Source organism: Anomalospiza imberbis, chromosome 3 (assembly GCF_031753505.1).
Source record: "Anomalospiza imberbis isolate Cuckoo-Finch-1a 21T00152 chromosome 3, ASM3175350v1, whole genome shotgun sequence".
Lineage (NCBI taxonomy): Eukaryota > Metazoa > Chordata > Aves > Passeriformes > Viduidae > Anomalospiza > Anomalospiza imberbis.
In genome coordinates, this window is record NC_089683.1 from 24,732,339 (window position 1) to 24,755,426 (window position 23,088).

At 39.6% G+C, this 23,088-nt stretch overlaps 1 protein-coding gene across 1 annotated transcript in view; it reads left to right on the forward strand.

Annotated features, from left to right (window-relative positions):
• Positions 1–10,176: 10,176 nt before the first annotated feature.
• The window catches only part of HCRTR2 (hypocretin receptor 2), a 32,259-nt gene continuing 19,347 nt past the window's right edge, over positions 10,177–23,088 (forward strand). Inside the window, exon 1 of the mRNA XM_068183672.1 lies at positions 10,177–10,550. Coding sequence (XP_068039773.1) covers positions 10,322–10,550 — 229 coding nt within the window. The 5' untranslated portion in view covers positions 10,177–10,321. The remainder of the gene's footprint in view (positions 10,551–23,088) is intronic.

A 23,088-nucleotide genomic window follows, 5' to 3' on the forward strand; every position in this document is an offset into this window, starting at 1 on the left:
AAGCAAATTTACAGAAAGGAAACAAAATAGCTAAAGGAAGGGACAGATTTCTCATGTTCTGACATTTAGTTTGGACTTAGTGGACTCAGTCTGCATATTTTCAGTGCATCGCTATCAGGATTTATGTAACTCGTATAAATTTAGGTGTTAAACTTACCATCCTTCACCCCCTTCACTTATAGCACCTAAAATTTATGTTTTTACAGAAATTTACACTAAGGAAATTCTGTGAACTCAGTTTGTAGATTAATAACTAGAAGATGAGGTTAAATATGACAGAGTTTTCTATAGATGATTGCAAGCAACAGACAATGATGTATATAAACATACAGACTCCTCATGAAGCTGAAAATTCTAAGAGTTCAGCTGTGCTTCACCAGAAATGGTTTTGACACCTAAAGTTTTGAAGTAGTCAGAAGAAAAATCACTAAAGAAACAGCAAAAAACATCTGAGGTCTAAGCATTTAAACAGACAGCAAACTTGGGAGGAAAAAAGTGAGTAGTCCTTTTTCAAATGATACTTTTCCAAACTCTGCTCATGGTTTGCCATGAGATGTTTAGATCTTTAGTTGAATATCTTGGTTAATCTGATCCAGCTGAAATTAAAGTGAGACAAGGATGCCTTGTTTGCAAGCTGTTCTATAGCAGTAAATGAAAAATGTGCAGCCAATATAATTACATTTTAGAAGAGGAAAGAATGAAAAGTATCATAGTCTCTGTCTTGTTTATAGTCTTGAATCCCATAGAAGTGGATTATTTATCTTCACAATCACTGGAAGAATTGCAGAGACTGAGACATCCTCACCCCCAAAGCCTTGCTGAAAGGAACTTAAAGGTGCAGGTCTGCTACAATCTCCTGGTTCATATTAATCACTCAAAGCATATTAAGCACTGCCTCACATTTTTAACTTCACAGGAAAATAGGTCTTTCTCCTTTTCAGTGCTGTTAAATAGTTTTTTAACAATATGACTCTGATCTGGCAGCTTGCTTATAACTTCAAGGAAAAGCAAGGGAAGTTCCTGTACTGATGGGTTTCCATCTGATGACCCAAATCAACAGTGATGTGTGTATTGTCACACATCTGAGCCCATTCAGGGCCCTGCCAGCCCCAATGTGGTGCTGCACAATAGGTGGGTAAGTCTCCATAGGTTTGCTCACAGGGCTGATTCTTCCAAAATTGCCTTTACCAGTGGCAGAGATGGTCCCTAAATGACTTCTTCCTTCACTCCTCCATAGCTAATAGGCTCTTCCTGCAAAGCATATACACATCTTCGCAGTAAGAAAGGCAGAACTATAATTATCTGAGGCTCAAATACTGTCAAGTGGCAAAGGGAAGAGAAAAATCTGCCCATAATAATAATAAGTAGTGGTATTCTCAGGCATGAGAACTGAAGCTAGATTTGACTTCTAAAAGGCCAGGTGACTTGGCTGAGATGAAAAAATATGGGTTTAATTTACTAAAAGGCTTATCTGATATTTGGGATAGGCTATTTTTTGCAGTATAATGTTGATTTGTATCTAGAAATTCTAAAATTCTTTTTCTTATTGGCATTTTGCAGTATTTTATTTTCTTCTTTTTTCAAGCTGAATTGTTGGCTTACGGTGTTTAGCAGACTAAAAAACCGAGCCAGCCACTGTCTAATAGGACATTGGGTAATAATAATATTCTTTAATGCACAGCCAGTCAAGGTAAGACTTACTGAAACATGCCACTGACAGTATGAGACGAAAAGAGAAAGCAATGACCAGTATTTGAGGAGCTGGAGAAGACCACTAAAGGTTCTAGTTTTAGTCATTTTGTAGCACAGGCAACTTTTTAATTTTTTTTTTTTTTGGCCCAGCATATCTTATAGCCTGAACGATCAAGTTCTTCACACTGATTTGGTGTTGAGTTTCCAACTTCTCTCTAACAATATCCCCAGTAAAGATACATTTTATAGATGCAGTAGCAAAGTGCAGAAGAGAAAGAAACCAGTGCAGTCTGTGCTGGCAAAACGGTGCACTTTGGCCCCACAGGCTGAAAGATCTTGGAGGACAAGACTAATGAAGAGCAACTGAGACAAGTGGGCTTTGTCCAGACACAAGGATGTTCATGAGGGATGTTACTGCTCTTTACAACTAACTGAAAGGACACTGTAAACTGGTGGAGACTGGTTTCTTCTTCCAGCTAACAAGTGATAGATCAACAGGAAATGGTCTCAAGTTGTGCCAGGGGATGTTTTGATTTGATATTAGGAAAAATTTCTTCACTGAAAGGGTGAGAAGCACTGGAACAGGCTTCCCAGGGAAGTGGTGAAATCACCATCCCTGGAAGTGTTCAAGAAACATGTAGATGTGGTGCCTGGGACATGGTGTGGTGGACTTGGCAGTGCTGGTTTAATGGCTGGGTTTGATTATCTTGGAGGTCCTTTCAAACCTTAATAATTCTATGATTCTGTGACAAAATGTATAAGAAATTCTATGTTTTTCTTTTAGAATTGAATGCCATTATTACTTCAATTTCTGATGCACAAAACATGTTTTTCTATCACAAGAAACCTTGTAACAAGAAGGGAAATTATTGCAAAGTTCTGCATATTGCAGTCCAAAGTAATGTATAGCCACCTACATGCTCATAGAATGAATGAGAAAAATATTCCTGCAACAGTTCATTGAAAATAGGAGGAAATTAAGCTCTTCCCTGTTACCTAAACAAAATATTTTCTTAGGCTAAGAAAAAAAAAAAAAAAAAAAGAAAGCAGGCATGGAATAAACTATCAAGGCAGCACTAAAATCTTTAAATGCCATGTGAAAATACACATACCTAAACAGAATAAGAAATCACACCTCAAGAAACAAAATAGCAAGGGGTGAACAATGACGTGAAAACAAATGCTTTTGATGCTTTCCTCATGACAAAATACTTCTCTTTTGTTCTCTGAAAACTTAACTTTAAAATGGAAATCCCAAGAGGTCATATTGTAGAATAGTAGCAACAGATTATAGAAAATCTTTGAATAAAGATGACCTGAGAAGTGTTGTGAGTGCCATGAATAGGGTTAGACAGAGTGCAGTGTCAGTTTGTCTGAGAAACAGCATAAAGAGCAGAGTCAGCTTGTTAAGTACAGGGAAACTTTAATAAAAGATTGAACTGATAATAGGGACACAGTCTATCCAAGGAAAAAGAAATCTATTGATTAAACTTAAAATAAAAATTGGTAAGTTTTTAAACTTACTATCAGAAAACCAATGTGCCAGAAAGTGTGCCATTTGAGATGATTCATCTGGTGGTGAAGTTACAGAATGCTGTACTCAAATGAAGCATAGTGTATAGAACAACCAAACAAATTCAAACAAGTGACAGAAAAAAAAAAAAAACCCTGAGATAATTGGACCTTATTTAAACAGATCAGAGATGATTCAGGGCATGAATATAAAAGGTAAGAAAGTTTTCTATTATGCTAAGTTAATTAGCAAAAATAAAATTATTGGTGAAATGGAGATAGTTTCAAGGAGAACTTGACTGAAGAAAAGTGCGTCGAAAATGGTATGGAAAAAATGGAAAGGGAAATACTCCATTTTTACACTGTATGAGCAACAAACCAAATAAAATAAAATTATTTAGGAACACTTTTAAAGGTAGAAAAGGAGGAACACTGTAACAAACTGTGGAAGTCATTGCTTCTAGTTTCAGTGGAAGTCAGAGGTTCAGGTTGGCTCAGAAAACAATTAAGCAAAACTGTTGGGAAAAACACATAAACACCTATTAGCCAGACATAATGACTTGCCTCAGGAAGCTGCTAACTAGCAGCTTGCTCAAAGAGAGAAAGTTGGGAAGTACCATTGCAAACTTGCCTTACCCTTATGTTCTCCTCTACTCATCTATTCCTGGCCACTGCCAGAGATGTAACCATGATTGGAGGGTTCATTGGCCTTATGCAACAGGAGGGATTAGAGAACAAAGTAAGAACCAGTTTGATGAAAGCAATAGCACTATGTAGTTCTTTTATTTTGAGGAGGCCAGTGAACCCAAACAGAAAAGTACAGGTCACAGACCTATGATACATATTGGTGTCATTTAGCTTTGATAATACTGAAAGTGATAAGTCCCTTAAAAGTCATCTTTGTCACTGTTCACTTCCCATTCCTAATCTATCTCATCTGCTTAAAATGTACATTCTGCAGAACAGAGACTGTTCCTTGCACCATGTTGCTAAGGGCAGATCCAATGCTGTAATCACCATGAAAATATTGCAATAAATCATACTTTTTTTGTGCTTAATTCATTTGAAAGGTCTTTATTTCCTTTAAATAACAAAATTATTTACTAAAAACAAAAGCTGTGTTCCTCTTCCTTTTTGTTCCTCAAAATATTTAATATGAAAGCATCTATCTAGTTTCAGATCACACCACAAGTCCTCTGCTATTTCCAAATGGGTGAGAAGAATATTCCAGGTAAAATAATTTTAAGAAAAAAGATCTATTTCAAATTTTACTTCTCTGTCTTCAGAGCTCTTGACTGCAATGTAGCATTCAAACTGCTTAATTTAACATCTTTTATGGAGTTATAATAAATTTATCTTAGCTTCTACAGAAATGACTTTCAGTGCTCACATATATTTATGAAGTTAAGAATAATTTTCTTTTTACATATTTAAACTTGCTGACTGAAATTAACATTGGGCATGCCTTGACTTAACAAAAAAAAAAAAAAACCAAACAAACAAGAGTAAACAGACATCCCTTTTTCAGCTTCCATATACGGTTCAGAGACATTTTCAGGAAAGGTGTCTTGTAGTTTGTTCTATCTATATTTGGATTTGTGCTCTGATCATTAAATGTGTTTTCTTTTAAATATTTGTAGACTTGATGGAGGAGAGAATACTGCAGATGGTACACTTTCATTTTCATATATCAAAACCTTTTTTTTTTTTGTAAAAGAAATAAAAAGAAGTTTTAAAACCCCTTTTAGTACTTGGCTGTTAATAAGCACATGGCCCAAGAAAAGCACGGTACAGCAGTGCACTTTTTTATATATTTGTATTGCACACCCTTGGAAATTCTGTCTTTAACATATAGGAATGATATTAGGCTATTCTGTTCCCAGCTGGAAAGCAGAGTTTTCACTGAGAATCAGATTCTCATATTGCTTTCAGTTTGTCTGAATTTGAACAACTGTGCATTCTATTATTCTAATTTGTATTACAGCAGCATAACTCTACTGACATGAATGAAGATACTTCTAATTTACAGTAGAGTGAATGAGACTGCAATCAGAATTTTTCACTTCAAATATGTTCTGCATTGGTGGATATTAATAATGAAGATGGCATGAGCTAACCAACAGCTAATTTTTCTTATCTGATCACTACTAGAAACAGAGCAAATTATCTTAGCTTTGACTTATTTTAATGGTGCTAGTCAGCTAATAAATCAATAGAGTGTTGTTTGTACTCTGTTATATTGGGGTAATAATACCTTTGCAAGTTTTTTAATTGTTTAAAACAAGATCCTGCTTAACAGGATCCTGCTTTCTACATTCAAAGAGAAAAATGCCTGAGGTTGCCTAAACAAGGGTAATTGCTGGATGCTTCTCATATGCCCAGTTCAAAAAATTAACAGCATGTTTGAGGACTATCTCTTATCAGTTGAAATCTTTAACCTATAATTCATCACTGAATTGATGCTAAGACAAGAACAGATCTATAGGAAACATGGTGTTGCAAATGCATTTTGTGATGGAACATCATTGTTTACTTATAAGGGTAACTGATTACTTCATTCAAATAGTATAGTAAAATGCCAATTTATCTTTTGTGGTCCTTTTCATCTCACTGTCTGATGGCCACTATCCGTATCACCCCAATGAAATTTATGGCTGTATAGGTTTTTAACCCTGGCTTTTTCTTTCAGTCTTCCTTTCTTGCTCTTACCTTGTTTCTACTTGCTCATTTATTGTCTTCACTATTTAGTTGATAATAGTCCATCTGCTTCTCAGAAACTATTTAGTACTGCTGCCAGGTAGCAGCACTTCCACTTTGAAATACCATTATAGGAGGAAAGATACCAGAGGATCTTCATGGGCAATATCTGGAATTTCATTGTCCAGGATGACTCAAGTAAATAAACATTAAGGCAGGTGGTTTTCTAGTCACAGGGGCATATTTCAGGAGAGCGACAAAAGAATAGAAAAAAACTGTTACATGAGGAAAGGGAAAGGGAAAGGAACAGACACAGCAGTCTGTTTCTCTTAAGTGCTTGTGTTCATGTGGTTTGCTTCCCGACAACAAAATCACCTGCTAAAATGTTCAACAAAGGCAGAACAGAAACTCCACAGCTGAGCTGCCTCTTAAACCAATTTGCAAAAAATTCAAAATTAATTCTGGCCTGAAAAAAAGAGCTCCAAATTTAATATGGTATTTGACTACTATGGAACTAATCCTCTGAATCAAATAGATTTTTAAATGAAAGGGCTAGTCTCTGACAGAAGAAAAAAATGCTGCCTATTTGTGTGATTAATAAAAATGTGGGTCTGAAATAAAATTATTGTTATGGAAGGGGAAATGTGTTTGATGAAGCGATAAACTTGGATGCTGAAGTAGGGTTCTATGAATGTCAGTTCCTGTGAGCTATCAGATGCAATAAAGCATAAAATTCTGTTTGATTTATATTCACATGGTCTAATATCATATAATAAGTGATGTTGAAAGCCACAAGACATATCTTCTAGGGCTGGTAATTTAATTTCAGTATTTTTGGATTAGTGATGGAAAGTTATGGATTAGACGAGATATCAATGTATGTGAACCTTTTAGATAAATAAAGTACCAGAAAGTACTCTCCTGAGATAAGAAGGTTAACAGATACACCATTGAATTTAAGCTTCTTTTAAGTGCTGTGTCACCAGTGTATTCTTTGGTTATAGAAGTTTGTAAAACCACATGTTACTCAGGCTTTGAACGGAAAAAAACCCAAAAAAACCCAGTTAAAATAAGAATTACATAATTTTGAACATTTGCTGTACACTTCCATAAGAAAGGAACAGATTTAAACTGTTGCACCAAGATTGATGCCGATAGTATAATTAAAAGAAAAGATAAATCAGAACCAAAATTCATCAGGGGAATTGATTTAGCTAACACACTTTCACAAATTAGAAAGCCAGAGGGGGACAACCATAATCATCTAGTCTGACCTCTTGCATTCCATGTCATGTGATTTTTCGGAATTAATTCTCATCTCATCTAGCACTTATCTCTTAGAAAGACATTTGATCTTGATTTTAAAATGCATAGCAAAAATGGCTGCTTTTGAAAATCATTTCCTCGGTAGCAGAGGTTTTGTACATGGTGAATATTTTCACTAAGTTATGTTTCACTCATACTTTAAAACTTAATCTGTTTTCACAGGCATACTCATTTATACAACCAAGGATCAAATTGAGCTTTCTGGCTACAGATTCATGATGAGCATGTGTGTTTAGCTGATCATACCTCATCTTTGGGTAACCTGCCAGCTTCTTCAAGGTCATTGAAGAATAAGAGAACCAAGAGCTGACAGTAGGAGTTCATAGGCTCAGCAATGATTTTTTGTCTACCTTTTCATTCTGGGATCTGTTAGCTAACCCATTTTTAATCTTTATAATACATGCTGCATTGATTTTTTTACTAGCCTGCTCCCTGATCAGAATGTATGGTATCAATCAAAACCAAGTCTTCCTATTCTCCAGGAATACTGAATTTAAGCAGCTAATTAATCTGCATAATCTATTACTTATGTATTTATCAATCAAATTTGTAATCTTGTTGAAAGCAAGAATGAGTCTTATGACAAGTTTTTCACAAATTCATGCTTTTTCCAAATATTTATGCCTTTTTAATTCCATTCCTTTACTATTTATAGGAATCATAGAATGGCTTGGGTTGGAATGGAGGCGACCTTGAAGATCATCTAATCCCAACCCCTCTACTATAGGCAAGGCACCTTCCAGCAAACAAGGTTGCTCAAAGCTCCATCCAACCTGGCCTTGAATACTTCCAGTAATGGGATATCCACAACTTCTCTGGGCAGCCTGTTTCGGCTCCTCACTACCTTCACAGTAAACTTCTTCTTGATGTCTCATATAAACCGACTCTCTTTCAGGTTAAATCCATCCCCTACCTTGTCTTATCACTGCATACTTTTGTAAAAAGTCCCTCTCCATCTTTCTCTTCAGTTACTGGGAAGCTACAATTAAGTCACCCCTAAGCCACCTATTTTCCAGCATGAGCAATCCAAGTTCTTTTAACCTTTCCTGATAGGAGAGGTGCTTCATCCCTCTGATCACCTTGATGTCCCTCTAGACTCGTTCCAAAGGGTCAATGTCCTTCCTGTGCTGGGGACCTCAGAGCTGCATGCAGCACTGCAGGTGGAGTCACTACTGGTGTCAGAAGAAGAAACTTTATGTCAAAAAAGACATTACTTGATTTTTTTGGACAACTTGGAAGCAAATAGTGGAATTACAAACATTTTAGCAGAGGAAACAAGCTGGAGCATGAGTGTGATTGTCTGTTATTGATTACCAAATGGTCATTCTCTAAATCCCTTCACCACTAGCAAAGACCATGACAAGCTCCTTAAATAGGGCCCCACACTGTCAGGAGAGTTTAAATCACTTCTCAATATTCTTCTCACTCCTCAACTAATATAACCTTAGGTGTTTCCGTTAGCTGCAGAGTATCTAATCTTTGTTTATGGTGTTTTCAAATTCTACCCTTCTAATTTATGTAAGACAGATGCTGATCATTCCTGTATATCTGAGTATATTTCACTGTGTAACAAATTTAGACTAAAAGATTCACTCGAGTTCCCTGTGGAATAGGAAAGAATTTTTTTCTTTGTTTAACAAGGAACTAAAGCAAGGCAAGTAGGTCTACAGAAATAGGAGGAGGTATTCCAGGTGTAGGTATGCTGCATTGAACTTTGAAGGCAGTAGAGAAGGCTGCACACTGCTAAAAAACACTTGGGTAGCCTAAAGTACTGACTAGAGCTAAGCACTCTATGCACAGTGTTAATGAATGAATATTTGCCTCTCTATTATGCTTGTGTTGGGAGTGGCATCAAAACACTTCCTCCATTTCTATGGAGGTGCAGACCCTGCACTGAAATGTTTAACTGAGCTAGTTGTGCCATGTCCCAATAGAAATGGCACTTTTATCAGACTCATTAAATTATTCAGATATGAAGTGAACAGATTGCCTGAAGAAGAGGGGATTTTATCAGTCAAGCAGGGACAAGTTCAGACCTATCCCTTCTCCTTCAGAGACTGTACACTTGGCAAAGTATGAAAATATTTCAAGAAGTAATGACCAGAAGCCAGGAAACCTATAATGCTGTTTAACTAGCACTTCTGGGTTCTCTTGAACAGCTTCCTGCCAGCTGAGCCCGTTTCAGAATAGCTGAGGGGTAGTTGCTGTATCGAGATCCCAAGCTGGATGTTGAAACATCCTCAGCGCAGTGAATGCATGCTAAACTCAAGCTACAGTGAGGTCTCACAATCTTCAAATCCAATGAAACCTCCCATTTATCTGCTCAGCTCTCTTAGATTTCCCACCAGTGTTGTGAAACCCAGTGTTCCTGTTTTAGTGTAACTTTCAGAGCAGCACAGAAATGAGGCATCCTCATTAGCCACTGTTTTTTTAATGGCTCCTTTAACCCTGTGCTTCCTCCCTCCGCAGCCTTCCACAGCCTTTAATTTACAAATATCTTGAATATATCTGGAATCTAATGTAGAAAGGTCTAAAGGGAAATGCTTGTGTGGGAAACCGAGGAGAAGCAGAGTCAGAAGAGGGACGGGCAAGCTGGAAGTAGGGTTGGGGAGGGATGAGGAGCTGAGGATGAGCTGAAGCGGGGGGAGGAAGAGCGGGGGAGGCATGCAGAGATGTGGGGGTGTGTGAGGGTGCGTGTGCATGGTTTGGGGAACAAAAATCGACATCGTCTGAAACGGACGTGACTTTTCCAGCCGGGGCGGGTGCACTCCGGCACCTGAGGCATGCAACCTGCCCTGACCACCTTTTCCACGGCAGTTCAGGGGGTGAAGCCTCCCCCGCGGAGGCTGCACCCCTTGCCCGGTGGGGGAAAAGGCTCGTCAGGGCGGGTTGGGGACCGACGCGGATCCCCAGCCTGTTCCCGCATTGGTTCCCGTAAGTTCCCGCGTCATTTTTCTCCCCACACCCCGCTTTTCGCACTGGCAACCACAAGCCTCGATGGACGGGCGGGAGAAAGCTCGGATGCCCTGAGAGGGTCTGGGTTTGGGTTTGTTGGTTGTTGTTTTTTCCCCAGCCTCCGGAACAACCACTAGGGATGTCCGGGATTCAACCGGAGGATGGTTCCCCTCCGTACAGGAATTGGACGAGTGGGTCGGAACTAAATGAAACGCGGGAGGCTCTTTTAACCCCTTCCTCCGACTACGATGATGAGGAGTTTCTGCGATATCTCTGGAAGGAGTATTTGCATCCCAAGGAATATGAATGGGCGCTGATCGCCGGCTACATCGTCGTATTCATTGTGGCTCTCGTTGGGAACGTCTTGGGTGAGTCGAGCTCCCCAAAACTTCCCGTCCTCCCTTCCCGATATGGGTTTTGCACGGAGGATGGCTGGAAACCTGGGTGGGTTTGGCACACCCCGCTGGAAAGGCGGCAGTCCCCAGCCGAAGGGGAAAGTTCGGGCTGCGCGGAAAGGGCCATAAAAAACCGCTCCCCCTAGGCGAGCGAGGGGCTGCGGCGGCGGCCGCTGGCGTCCAGGGCCGGGCACGGGAAGGGGTGGCGGAGCGCACGGCCGCGGCTGCCGGCCGGCTCCCGCCCCTGTCCCCCGGGCCGAGGTGCTGAACGCTCCCGGCACGGCGGCGGCTCCGCCTCTCAGCTCGCTCCGGAGGATGCTGCTCCCCGCTCGCGCAGCCCCCGCCCGGCGCTGGGGACATCGAGCGCGGGGTGATTCTCCGGGACAGAGACAGGGGCTCGGGACGCGGGGACCGGGACGGCGCCCGGCCCGTGACGGCAGCCCCTCAGGCGGGGTCCCCTCGGCTGCCGGCGGGCGCGGAACGCGCGGCTCCTTCCCCGGCGGCGCAGCGGCCGCGCTCCGTCCCCCGCGGTCGGAGCGGAGCGGAGCGGAGCGGGGACGTGGGGCGGGGGCGAGGCGGCCCCTCCCGGGCGCTCATTGAGGGAGCGAGGCGGGGCGGCGCCTCTTCTGGAGCCCGCCTCCTCCCGCTTCCATTCATCCTTGAAGGAGGAAGCGGGGGCGCCGGGGCTGCTCGGCGGCCGTCTCGAAGGGAGCGGTAGGGGCGCTGGAGTGAGATGGATAGCTGAGGATAGCGAAGGGAGGGAGGGCACGGGTGGGCTGGGGCGGCGGGCCAGAGGGGTCTGGCCGTCAGCAGCCCGCCCGCTGCCCCCCACCGCCCCTCACCGCCCCTCTTCGCTCGCCGTCTCTCCTTTTCGCTCCCCCGAGCCCGCTGCCGCCCACGGCGGGGGAACAGGCACCGGGGAGGGTGGCCACGCGTGTGCACACACCCGCTCGGGGCTGCCGTGCTCCCTTCCGGGCTGCGGGTGGCCGGGGCAGCGCAGCAGGCGCTGCTCCTCAGCAGTTCTGCGTTTATGAATGGACGCGGTGTGGCCGCCGGGAGCCGGTCCGCCAGGAGGACCCGCTGGGCTGCGGTCACTGCCATTGGCATCCCCTGCGTCCATCCCTGTGACACTGCCGAGAACGGAGCGCGCTGGGCCCCGCCCCGCCATACGGGTCTTTCATTCATGTTTTTCGGAAGGAATTGTGCATGTCAGGGCTGTCACTGCAAACTCTACAGGCTTCCCGAAGTGAGATGCAAATGAGACTGCAGCCAAAGGCAATATTTTAAAGGCATTTTTTAACATTTCAACGGATTGATGATGGTGGTTTTTTCTTAGTAATTCTATAGCGTTGCCCTAAGTGCCTGTGAGCGCGTCTGCTCAGTCCATTTCTCGGCAGCCAGCTTGATCGACAGTGTAAAGATAATAGCCCTGGCAAAGAGGCTTTATTTTAAACTAGGATAAAAGCTGTCATTTTTCACGATTTTTAGCAAAGACTATTTTAGGAGAACCACCTGTGCTTGCCTATTATCCTCCACCGATACTGTAGACAAGCTGTCCTCTCACCTGTAAGAATTCAAGGTCAGATCTTCATATATAGGAGCTTTTGCCCTTTTTACACTTTTACCCTCTGAAGCCACGAGGAGAAAAACTTTCTTCTCTGTGCACCCACAAATAGAGATTATTCCACTGTGGATGTGCGGCTGTTCTCCACTGTGGATGTGCAGCTGTTCTTTCCTTGCATTTGGAGTACATTAACTCTTTGCTTCGGATGGAAACTGGCATCTGGCTCTGCACCCACCTGGATTCCATCTTTTACTGAATGGAACGTCCACCTTTTGTTCTCTGAAATCTCTCTCTCCAAGTTGTAGTACATGGCAGCAAATCTCTGTCTTAAAATGGACAGAGAGTAGCTGAACACCTTTCTATCCACTCCTCTAAATCACGGTAAATCCTACAACAGATCATTCAGCTTTACAGCTGGACTCAATGATCTTAAAGGTCTTTTCCAACCTAAATGATTCTTTGATCCTCCTCAAGCTGTTTGCTCCATATTGATGGTTCTCTTCATGGATGAATTGTTTGTGGCGTCTGCAGGTGCTTGGTAGTTGAATACTGTCTCATCTTTATTCAAGAAAGCTCACACTGCACTGATTGCAGGCTCATGTGATTCTGAGGGGAGAAATGGATGTAGTCTAATGCTCTTTACAAAGACATTTTTGAGGATCTTTTTTGCTACCAGTGAAATCTGATGTAGAACAGTGCAAATGTTGATATCTCTGAGAAAGTGATTTCTGCTGCTTGAAAAATCTGTATTCAAGCTTAATCTAGGATTTAGTCATGGACCTTCTCAAAGAAGAGCAGGAGTGCTTCTAAATAGTGTTTTAGTGTTTTAGGCTACTAATGTTTTATTGTATCATCCTTAATGATCCATTGAGTTCCTTTGCTTATGTTTGCCCAGTTTTGCAGAACTCATGGGGAGTCAGTGCTTGGGTTCTATTTTTAACACATCCTGTTCAAATAACACTTAAGCAACTGGGGGAAACCCTCCCTTTCCATGTGGGGTGCTGAAAATTACATTTCTGATTCTTATTTTGGTTTGTGCACTCACATGGTATAAGGAGTGTCCCAGAAATTGTATCTGTGCAAGTGGAAGGCACAGCACATCCCTTAGATATTAGTAATAAACTGAATTGAAGCATTCTGTCAGTTAATTAACAACCAAGGGTAGAATCAGAAGCTTGAACTTTGATTGACATCTATTGGGTTCTTGAGTTATATGCTATTATTAGTGGAATTCCTGCTGAATTCCACTAATAATAGCATATAACAAGATCTGCATTGCTATTTAGCTTTCAATTTAATTAGGAGAGTTGACACAAAGGGTCTGAGCTGCTGCACAAACCAGCTAAAGTGAAAAACATTAGCAAGTCTCTGTATTTGAATGCAGGTTTCAGTATTGCACGCAGTGCTTCATGTCAATGATTCTCTTGTATGCCTGGGTTGGCTGCTCACCAGGTATTTCAGTGTAAGTCAAGGAAAAGAAACAGATTTTAAGATGATTTTATGACATATTTATATGAACATTAAGGTAATCTGAAATCTAGATGGCAATATCAGTATGATGATTTTTTCCTATTTTCTTCTTCACTTGGTCACTATTTATCACTAGAAGCAGAACAAGTGGAGGGTAAGGATTTTCTGTTTTGCAAATAAGACCAAAAAGTTTCTTCACTACTGCAGAGCAATGAAACTCTTGCAATTTCTTTGCACATCTAGTGCAAAACATAGAACTTCCTAATGTAGAATGTATGTTAACTGTAAAGACCTTTTTCTTCTTTATTTGAAAACATGTCATTAAAAACATTGCTTGAAAATAGGAAACTAGATAACTAAAGAAGAAAAGGTATTTTTAGGATGTCTGGAGGTCTCTGGTTACTGATACCATTCCAGGCTGATCAGTTAAAGTAGTTAATAACTGGAGTAAGACTACAAGGGCTTGAAAGGTAATGTACAACTACATATATTTAACTCTGTTTATACATATGACGAATGCAAGTGACCCTTGTTGAAGTTATTCTTTTACATGGGTCAGGAGTTTTCTAATGAAATGGTTTCTCTCAGGGAACATGCATTCATCAAAATGAAAACGTGCAGCAGAAATTACTTGGTTTGATCAAAGACTGAAGGCAAAACAAGCAACCTTCTGGCACCCCACCAGCTGGGCTGCTGGGCTCTTGGCAGGCCTTCTCAGAGCTGGCAGGAGCTGCAATCTTTAGCACATACAGGCTGCCAGTGCCCAGCTTGAAAGTCCTCAACACTGCTGGCTTCCAAGGGTAAGCGACCATGCAGTACATCAGTGAGAAGTCTCAGAAATTTTATTTACTCACATAGTTTGGTGATACTTGTTTTTCATTCCAGCTTAGAAAGAGATTGTGAGAGACTTACCCTTCTCTGGATAGATGTATTATTATCTGTTTTATTGTAACTGCTAGTTTTGCTGAGATCTGTAAGAACCCAACTATACTCCTTGCTTCCAAGAGTTCTTAATCTGACTCATAGAGTTCAACAGCCTCCATTTGATTTTTCTAGGGCTAGAGCAGAAAAAAATCAGTGTATGGCTCTCATACCAGAGTCCTGCTCAATGCCTATGAATAGGTAACTCTCTCAAATGCTGCTCTGTTGTAATTTTAAAGATATCCAGTGAATACTGAGGTCTAGGCATACATGCCTATGTTGGTAGAATTGGATGAGTCATGTATTCTCTTAAATGATCTTCATGAATCTTATTTTGTTGCTGTAGATGAGGCATATTTCATTTAATTACATTTTAAATTATTACATTTCATTTTTTTTCAGATTCCTTGGGGAACCTGGCATTGAAAGGACTTTGTTTGTAATACCAGCATAAGAGTCACCTTTATCTGTTGGATGAGTAACTAGAATGTCTTTATCACTGTTAAGAAGACAGCACATAAATGAGACAATATGTATATATTTTTTTTCTACCTAAGATAGAGAAAGTAGGAGCTCAATTTATAGAAGAGCTTGAGTATCAACTGTTATCATTGTTATTTGCAGAATATAGGGATTACTCACCATCTTTCAAAACAAAAAAAAAATTGAAGGGTTTTGGATTTTTTTTTTGTTTACAAAGTATTTTTATTATTTGTGTTGCATGTCAAGGGAAACCTTCTTTGTTTTTTTTTTTTTGGACATAAGCAGCTGACTTACTGCCTGTCTCACAAGTGGAATGTGTCAGAAAAGAACTATAATGGACTGTTCCCCAGGGAAAGGGGTGCCAGGAGCTGAAGGCAGCAGCAAGACTGACAGGGCAGTGTACTCACCTACACAGTCCCACAGTGCCTGAAAGCTGGGTAGGTCTGAGGATGTTTACCAGGTTTCTGTCATCTCCCAGCAATCACCAGACAAATCTATTGTGATGAAACAGGTCTGAGGTTAAGCCAGAAAATCAAGTCAGTGGATGAGTTTTACAATCAAATTCAGCAAGGCAAAAGCATACTTGCAACCTGATCTTTGCCTGAGCTTAGTGTGAGAGTCTGAGCTTAAATGCAGCTCTAGGGCAAAAGGCTGATTCCCAAAAGAGTACTCCAAAATTCCAAAAGCTCTGTTCCCAGAAGCTTGGTCCCAGCTTACATGCTGCCCCATACCAGAGCTGGCGTCCAGCATGGACAGCCAGCTCCTGGACAGGGACAGAGGTTGCAGAACCTGGGGGTGCACTCAGCTCTGACAGAACTGTGTTCTTTCTCCTGGTTCTTAGCACAGTAGGACTGCAAGTATTTTAGCCAGTTTGTGGAATATTATATTGACAATAAGGATCTGTGATACAGATTCAGAAGTTGTATAATATGCAAGATATTTGCTGGAACATGTCACTAGCATAGTGAATTGTATTTTCTTTGTATATCCTGCAGAAAAGGCACTATGTCTTACATCTCCAGTAGAAACAGACATGGACATGGAAAGGTTTCTCCTAGTGCAACTCATGTTGCAGTGACTGATGAATGCCTTTTGAAGCATATTTTTTCAAAGTTGCACAGCATTTCAGCTGCGAAACACATCTTCATTTTAATGTCATGCAGCTTTAAATTGAATCAGTGAAGTGTGAAATCTTTTTGTCATAGTTTCATATACAGTATGACATCTAAATTTCTGAGTCTACCACCTGTAATAGGAAGTGTGGATAAAGATTTTGTAGGCTTTATTTGTAATAATATCAATTACTATTATTAAACATATAGTCAATCATTATAGCCAGCTCTGCAGAGATTACTGGGTTTGCCAGTTAATACTGGTAATGATTTGGGGGATGGTGGGGGGGTGGATATTTTAAGCCAATCTGTCTGTCTTAATCAATACAGTTAGGTTAGGAAAGCTCTGTGATAGAAGCTTTTGCTTCCTCCAGAGCTGACCAAACCAGGCATTTTGGGCAGTCTGTTTTTATAGCATAGCTGATCCTCTGCTAATAACTTCCATTTCCATTAGATTGTTGAATGCCTAAGATTATGTAATGTGGCCGATTTAGAAAATTATTCCAGTGCCAATTAGATGGTTGTGCTATTACTCCCAGTTGTGATCCATAGAAATAAGCTTCCAGTACACTGAATTCAGTTCTTGTTTTCTTCTCTAATGCCTTGATAATCCAGTTTTTAAGATGTAAAATGTCCTGGAGCAAATGAGTAACCCAAAACCCACAACTCTTAACTCTTTGGTACAATAGAACACATGGTCGGCAGAAAACCTCAGAAAACATATTGCTGCAAGCAAACTAGTTGCTGTTATCTTTTTTTTTTTTTTTTTTTTTTTTTTTTATTTATGTAGATCCTCACTGTCTTTTGTGGGTGACAGTTCCCCATTAGTACATTCCAGTGAAGCTGATGTTCAACAAATTACTTTGGGATTTCATGTGTTCTGTGTTATTCAACTACATTTTTTCAGTTTTGGTATTTTTCCTTTGTGATGGAACCTACACATGCACACTTGTTTATATGTGATACACAGGGAGCATGACCTAGCCACCTGCTCTTTTTGTCATGTTTCTAACGATTTCTTCACACGTTTGAACACATTTGGTGTTTCCTGTTGACGAGGAGCTATCGCCTCACTGGTAGGCCATGTAATTCCTTTGCTCAGAGTATTGTCTGTCTTTTTAGCTATCATATCATGTATTCAAGGACAGTTCTTATCTGCCAGGCATTGTTACCAGACAGAGAATTTTTTTTCAGTATTTCCTTTATAATAAACATTGTATAAAACAGTGTATTTTCTTTGTGTCATTCTTTCTATTACTTTTCAATGTAAGCCTGGTCTCATGTTGGTCTCCTTTCTTTCAGGTAAGATTAGTTATGTAAAAATGAAATAATGTGTGAGTTTAGAGCTTAATAATGGGTAAGAGATGGACAGCCTAAGGATTAGATAGCTCCCTATTCACAGAAGATATTGCTTTGTTTTAGATCTTTTGTTCTCATTGCTGGTTTCAAAAACCCTAATTAAATATCCTGTGCAATTTAAAGTGCTACTTTCCCCTTAGTCAAGATCATCAATGAAATTATTGGAAGACTCACAAGAAGCCTTCCTTAAGTAAGCTTAGTCTTAATCACGTAATTTTTAGGCTCAAGTCAAAGCAGAAAAATCCTTAATCAGGAGTCATTCATGATGAAGGTAGTTTTAATGACAGCATTTTTCCTTCCAGCAGTATACATTCAGTGTTTTCACAGGGACTCTAGCTCTCCAGAATTCCCTTTGGTAGCATATCTACTTAGCTTTCCTTTCAACCTTATGTTGCTTGACACCCCACCACTCAGATCTTGATTTGCAGAAGGTAATATCACCAAAAGAGAACAAGAGGAAGAATTCCATATGGAGAACCAATTAATTGTTAGGAGAAAACAATTGGGGGTGGGTGGGTTCCAAATGACTTCTAGATGACTATATTATGATATTTTAGTCGAACAGTTGTGAGACTGAATTACCAAAGCAAAATAAAATCATTGTTGTTTAGAATGAAAGATGATCATTCTTTGTTTACTTCCATCTGGGATTTATTATTCATCAAAAACTAGATAAGAGATAAAGTCGTTCCTTTATATATGAAAATGTCAGTTAGTGCTGGTTATGGAAATTACATTTCTATTTTGGCCAAGAAGTTGCACTGAAAGATGACCCATTGAATAAGAGGTTGACAAGACTTCTGGCGTGTAAGGGAAATGATTTAGGGTTGACATGTAGAAAACAAATTGACAGCTGACCCAGGATTCCACCAGTGGAAGGACTACAGCAAAGTGTTTAATATGCTCGAGACAGCATAAATCTTCCAGGAGGCAAGCAGCTGCACTTTATGCCAGATGGAGCCTTTTTATTGTTTTCATTTTCAGCTTGAGATGCAATGAGCTGTGCTAATTGATTAAACACCATTACAGCCTCTAATTAAAATGCCTCAGGACACTAAACCACAGGGAGTAACTAAATTTGTACATGAAAAATACCAATCTCACTATATTGTCATATTAGAGAAGGTTTTTTTTTCTTCAGGAATATGAGGTGAAGATCTCTTGATGGATTTCTAACATCAATCCATCTTAAAGTTTAACTCTGATTTTAACCTTTTTTTTTTTTTTTTTTTTGTCCTTGTTGGGACTTTCCTGTGAGACTTTTTTGGGGAGCGGGAGATCATCAGTGTTTGGAGGATGGCTCCAGAAAAAAGCTTCGTTATCACAGAAGTGTCCTGGCTTCTGGAGAGCCTCCACAAATTTTTCCAGATGCTTTCAGCCTGGCGACTTCAGCTGGTTTCTGAGCCTTTACTGACACTATGTGGAAGAGCTGGGAACAACAAGTGCTTGCTTTTTAAAGCTCTGCTGAAGTCTGAAAAAAGTGAAGGGAAGTGTCCCCGGTGAGATGAAGGATCTGGGGCAGTCTAACAGCCATTAGAAAAACAGCTGTTCCTTGTGAAACCTCGCCTGCCTGTTTGCACTTGCAGGAATAGCTCTAACTCTGAGTGGTTTTGTAAAATAAAAGCAAAAATATGGAAAATAATACAATACATTGGACAGGTAATTAGGTTCCATTAGCAGTAGGGAAAATCATGCACAGCAGAAGCGTGTTTCATAACTGTTTTTTTACATTTCTCTCCTTTCTAATCCTCTTTTCTTCAGTGTCTGTGTTAACACCACTTTCCCCACTTTCTTTCTCAGTCCCATTTATGACTAGGAACATCAAAGGCTGCATAAAAGCTTTGCATATAATGCTAAATTGAAATTTTATTCAATTATTTTTCTATTTCACAGATTTTTTTGATGGAGGTCTAAAGAGCTTAGTTTGGGCCACTTTCCTGTGCTCCAACTAAACAGGCATCCTGTTAACACTATAGTATCTCTCAAGCTTTTTGGGAAGGCTGCTGCTGGCCTCATCTCCTATTTTATGATTTTGAAGTGCTTTTTGGAAAAATACACTCCCAATTGAGAATCTTTACTACCTTTCTTATCCTTCTGTTCTTTGAGATAAGTGGAAATTCACAGCTCTCTGCTATTTCTGTTTGGGTAGGCAGATGGCATTTCACCTCCATGGAACTTTCCCTAGCATGTTACTTGAGTGTTTCTATGTGAACCTCTCTGTAAAACTGCCTGAGATGAAAATATGTAATTAAAGGACTGCAAGTGGAGAGTATATGAAATTCTTTCATTCTCACACTTAACTAGCTGCACAATATTCAGTGGCATAGTCAAACTATTTTTCATGCTTATAAAATAGTAGGTTTTGAGCACAAGTTAGAGAATCTTTCTTGATGAGCTGCTAGAACACTATCAATGAAGCTATTGTCCAAGACTACTGTAGTAAACTCAGAAAGAGTAAGTCTGGAAGGAAGGTATTCAACTAACTTTATGTCATTTAGGACTTATTTATGACTTTTTATCATCTGTCCTATTCAAATAACTCGTAGCAGATCCTCACAGATTTTTAGCCTTGCACTGAAAGAAAACATTATCAATACTTGTGGCAGGTGAAAACAGTACTGCAAACAACAGAAGGCAATAAGGGATGAGAAAGCTGACTTGGTTTTAAAATACTTCCTCTTTAGAGAATTTTTTCCACAAGCTCTCTTTTTTTCTTTTTTTTTTCCCCAATACATTCATGGAATGAGTTTCTGGGATATTTAATCATTATGGTAATATGTAAATATTTATGAAAACTTAAAGCTGATTAAGGTGCTCTTGTGCTATGTGCCATAAAAAGAATGGGAAATATGCTGTAAAGAAGATAAGAGGTCAAAAGGTGAAATAGACAAGCATAAGCAGAGAAATACAAAGTAACAAATTATCTTTCATTTCTATGCTCGCTAGCTATTGGGCTTTTTCACCTTCCAGGTGCCTATCCCCACAGATTAGAATTCAATGGAATTCAGGGGTAGTTTCTGTACCTTGGCTTTCCTGAACACTGCTACACCCTGAGGAGCAAGAGGCATGGTCTTTTATGTTACTCTGAGGAACAGCAAATACTGAAGTTCATCTGAATTCCATCTGTGTTAAGCCAGTGGGATCTGGAAGGTTTAGTACATGGCAGGGAAATGGGAGTCCAAGTTTCTCATTCTGTGTCTGATTTACTGTAGGGCCTTTAACAACTTCTGTTCTGCACTTCACTTTCTTTGTGTCAGAGATGAAAATGGTAGTAATTCTTAGATCTCTGGGGTATCACAAGGTTTCATTTGCTCATACAGTCTTGAACTCAACATGCAGAATGCTATGAATTGATTTCTGATACAGCTGGCTGCCAGTGAGATTGACCTCATATTTGTCAATTTAATGGATTTGTTTTACCAGAAATAATGTTTATGTTCAGGTCTTTTTCACATGGACCAGCACAGGAATGGGAATAGGCCTGGTCAAAGACCAAATATATCAGCTTAAACCTTGCACCTTTAGGCATTGACATCCATGGCTGTAAAAGATGTACTTGTCTGAACTGGGTAGAACACAGGACTGTTGAAACCATAATATGAGAAAAGAGTAGCCAAACTCTGAACATTTAAACAACTTTTTATTTAATTTTTGCCTGTTGATAAAGAGAATAAGAAGTACAGAAAAACATTGCCACTTAATACCAACTTTTGCCCAAGTAAAAGACAGGACCATACTTTCAATATGACTTGCACTTAAGACAAAGAACCAGCCATAAGTAAATGTCCAGATCTTCAAATTTTTAGAGTTAAATATTAAAATTATCAAAAGTGAAATGTTTTTTGCATTTTTTCCCCCAGCATTGCATTTCCAACTGCAAACAACTTTCCAGGGGGGCAGCAATGTATTACTATCCTCTTAGGTGCTGCCTCTGTACTCTCAGACTATAACTGTGGTAGCCCCATGCACAAGTGACGGTGATAAAGCTCTGATTTGTTATGTTGTAATTATCACGCAATGCTGTAGAAATAATTACTTTGGTAGGTACTGTAAATCTTCCAAATGGGAAGAAAATGCAATCAATATGATGTTTCCTTTAAGCCTTTAATTTATAAGCCTTGCCTTTTAGGTGTCTGAGGCCAAAACTAAGAAAACTTGAAATTCTGTATTCAGGAAGAAAACAGAAGAAATTTGTACTGTATTCTTTTCAAAACCAGTGCAAGAACAATGAGGATCTTTGTAGAGAGATTTTCATTTGCATTTATGACAGCATGATACATATATAGCAAAAATTAAATTTATACTAGCTACAGAATCCAGAGCTATCTCTGCAACACATTAAAATATATGAAGAGCATATGTTGCAGCACAACAGGGGTTTTAGATGAACCTTGGAAGCCTATATCTTAAGGTAGTTAATAAAATCACCTGGTCTTAGAGAAACTGAAGGCCACCTAGCATGTTCCTTTCTCTGTGTCCTAGTCTAAGTGTCTAAACATAGCCCTCCTGAAGAAGTACTGCAATCTCAGCTCCTGCCACTGCACTGGTAAGATCTTGAAAGTGTATTCTGCCAGATTTGGTCACTGCACTCTCACCAGAAAGGCTCAATTCAGTCTGAAAGTGTCCAGAGAACAGCAATAAGGATGGTTGCAGAAGTTCTTGAAATGACTGAGAGTAAAAGATAAAGAATTCTGAAGTTCTGAGGAAATATATAGCAAAAATCCTTACATACGTGAAGCATTGTTGCAGGAAAAAAAACTCTTCCTCATTCCTGTCTATCTGCAGAAAAAAAAGTATATAAATAGCAGCAAAATAAAAGTAGATTAGAGATGGGAATTTCTTTTTGTAGGGAAGATAATTAAATTGTGCAACACATTTAAGAGATGTGTGGTATCTTCAAATATAACACATTTTCACATGTAAACTTGACAACAGTTGCTTAGTTGTAATCTTGCTGTAGTTCTGTTGCTCTAGAGACATAAGATTTGTGGAGTGAAGTGATATTTTTTATGAGATCAACTGATACAGCTAGAAGATAGAAGCTTTCAGGCATGTCATCCTTCTTAGGATCTAAAGAAGTATCTGATCTCAAAAGCTTATGTGCCTTAAAGTCTGTGTATTTTTCCCCAGCTGTTTTAGCAAGTTTAATGACTATAGGAGAGTGGCTTAACTCTGGCAGATTCCATTTTAGATTTGGGCAACCTCTTGAGGATCTTTTTTAGCTCAATTTTTTAACATTCTCTGATTTGTTTAGTATATCTAAATTAAGCATTGTGCTATATCCTGACAGATTAGGAGACTTTGAATCTTCATCTAGATGTGCATGATGGATGAATAATTGTTTGCAGGGAAGACCCTTTGATGTACAATGAATTGTATTTTTGTCTTACAAAAAGTATTGTGGTGTTTATGGAAAATTTTGTGCATCAGTTTTTAAAGATCTTTGGGTGAATGAATTTAAAAATCTAAATAATTCAAAAGCTTTTGATTGCGCCAGTCACTCTGGGTTTGACTTCCAAAGTTATTTTAAAAATTATTTTTCTGCTACTTTCTTACACTTAATTATGGCATTTTTTAATTCAGCAGCTTGTAAATTTAGTAT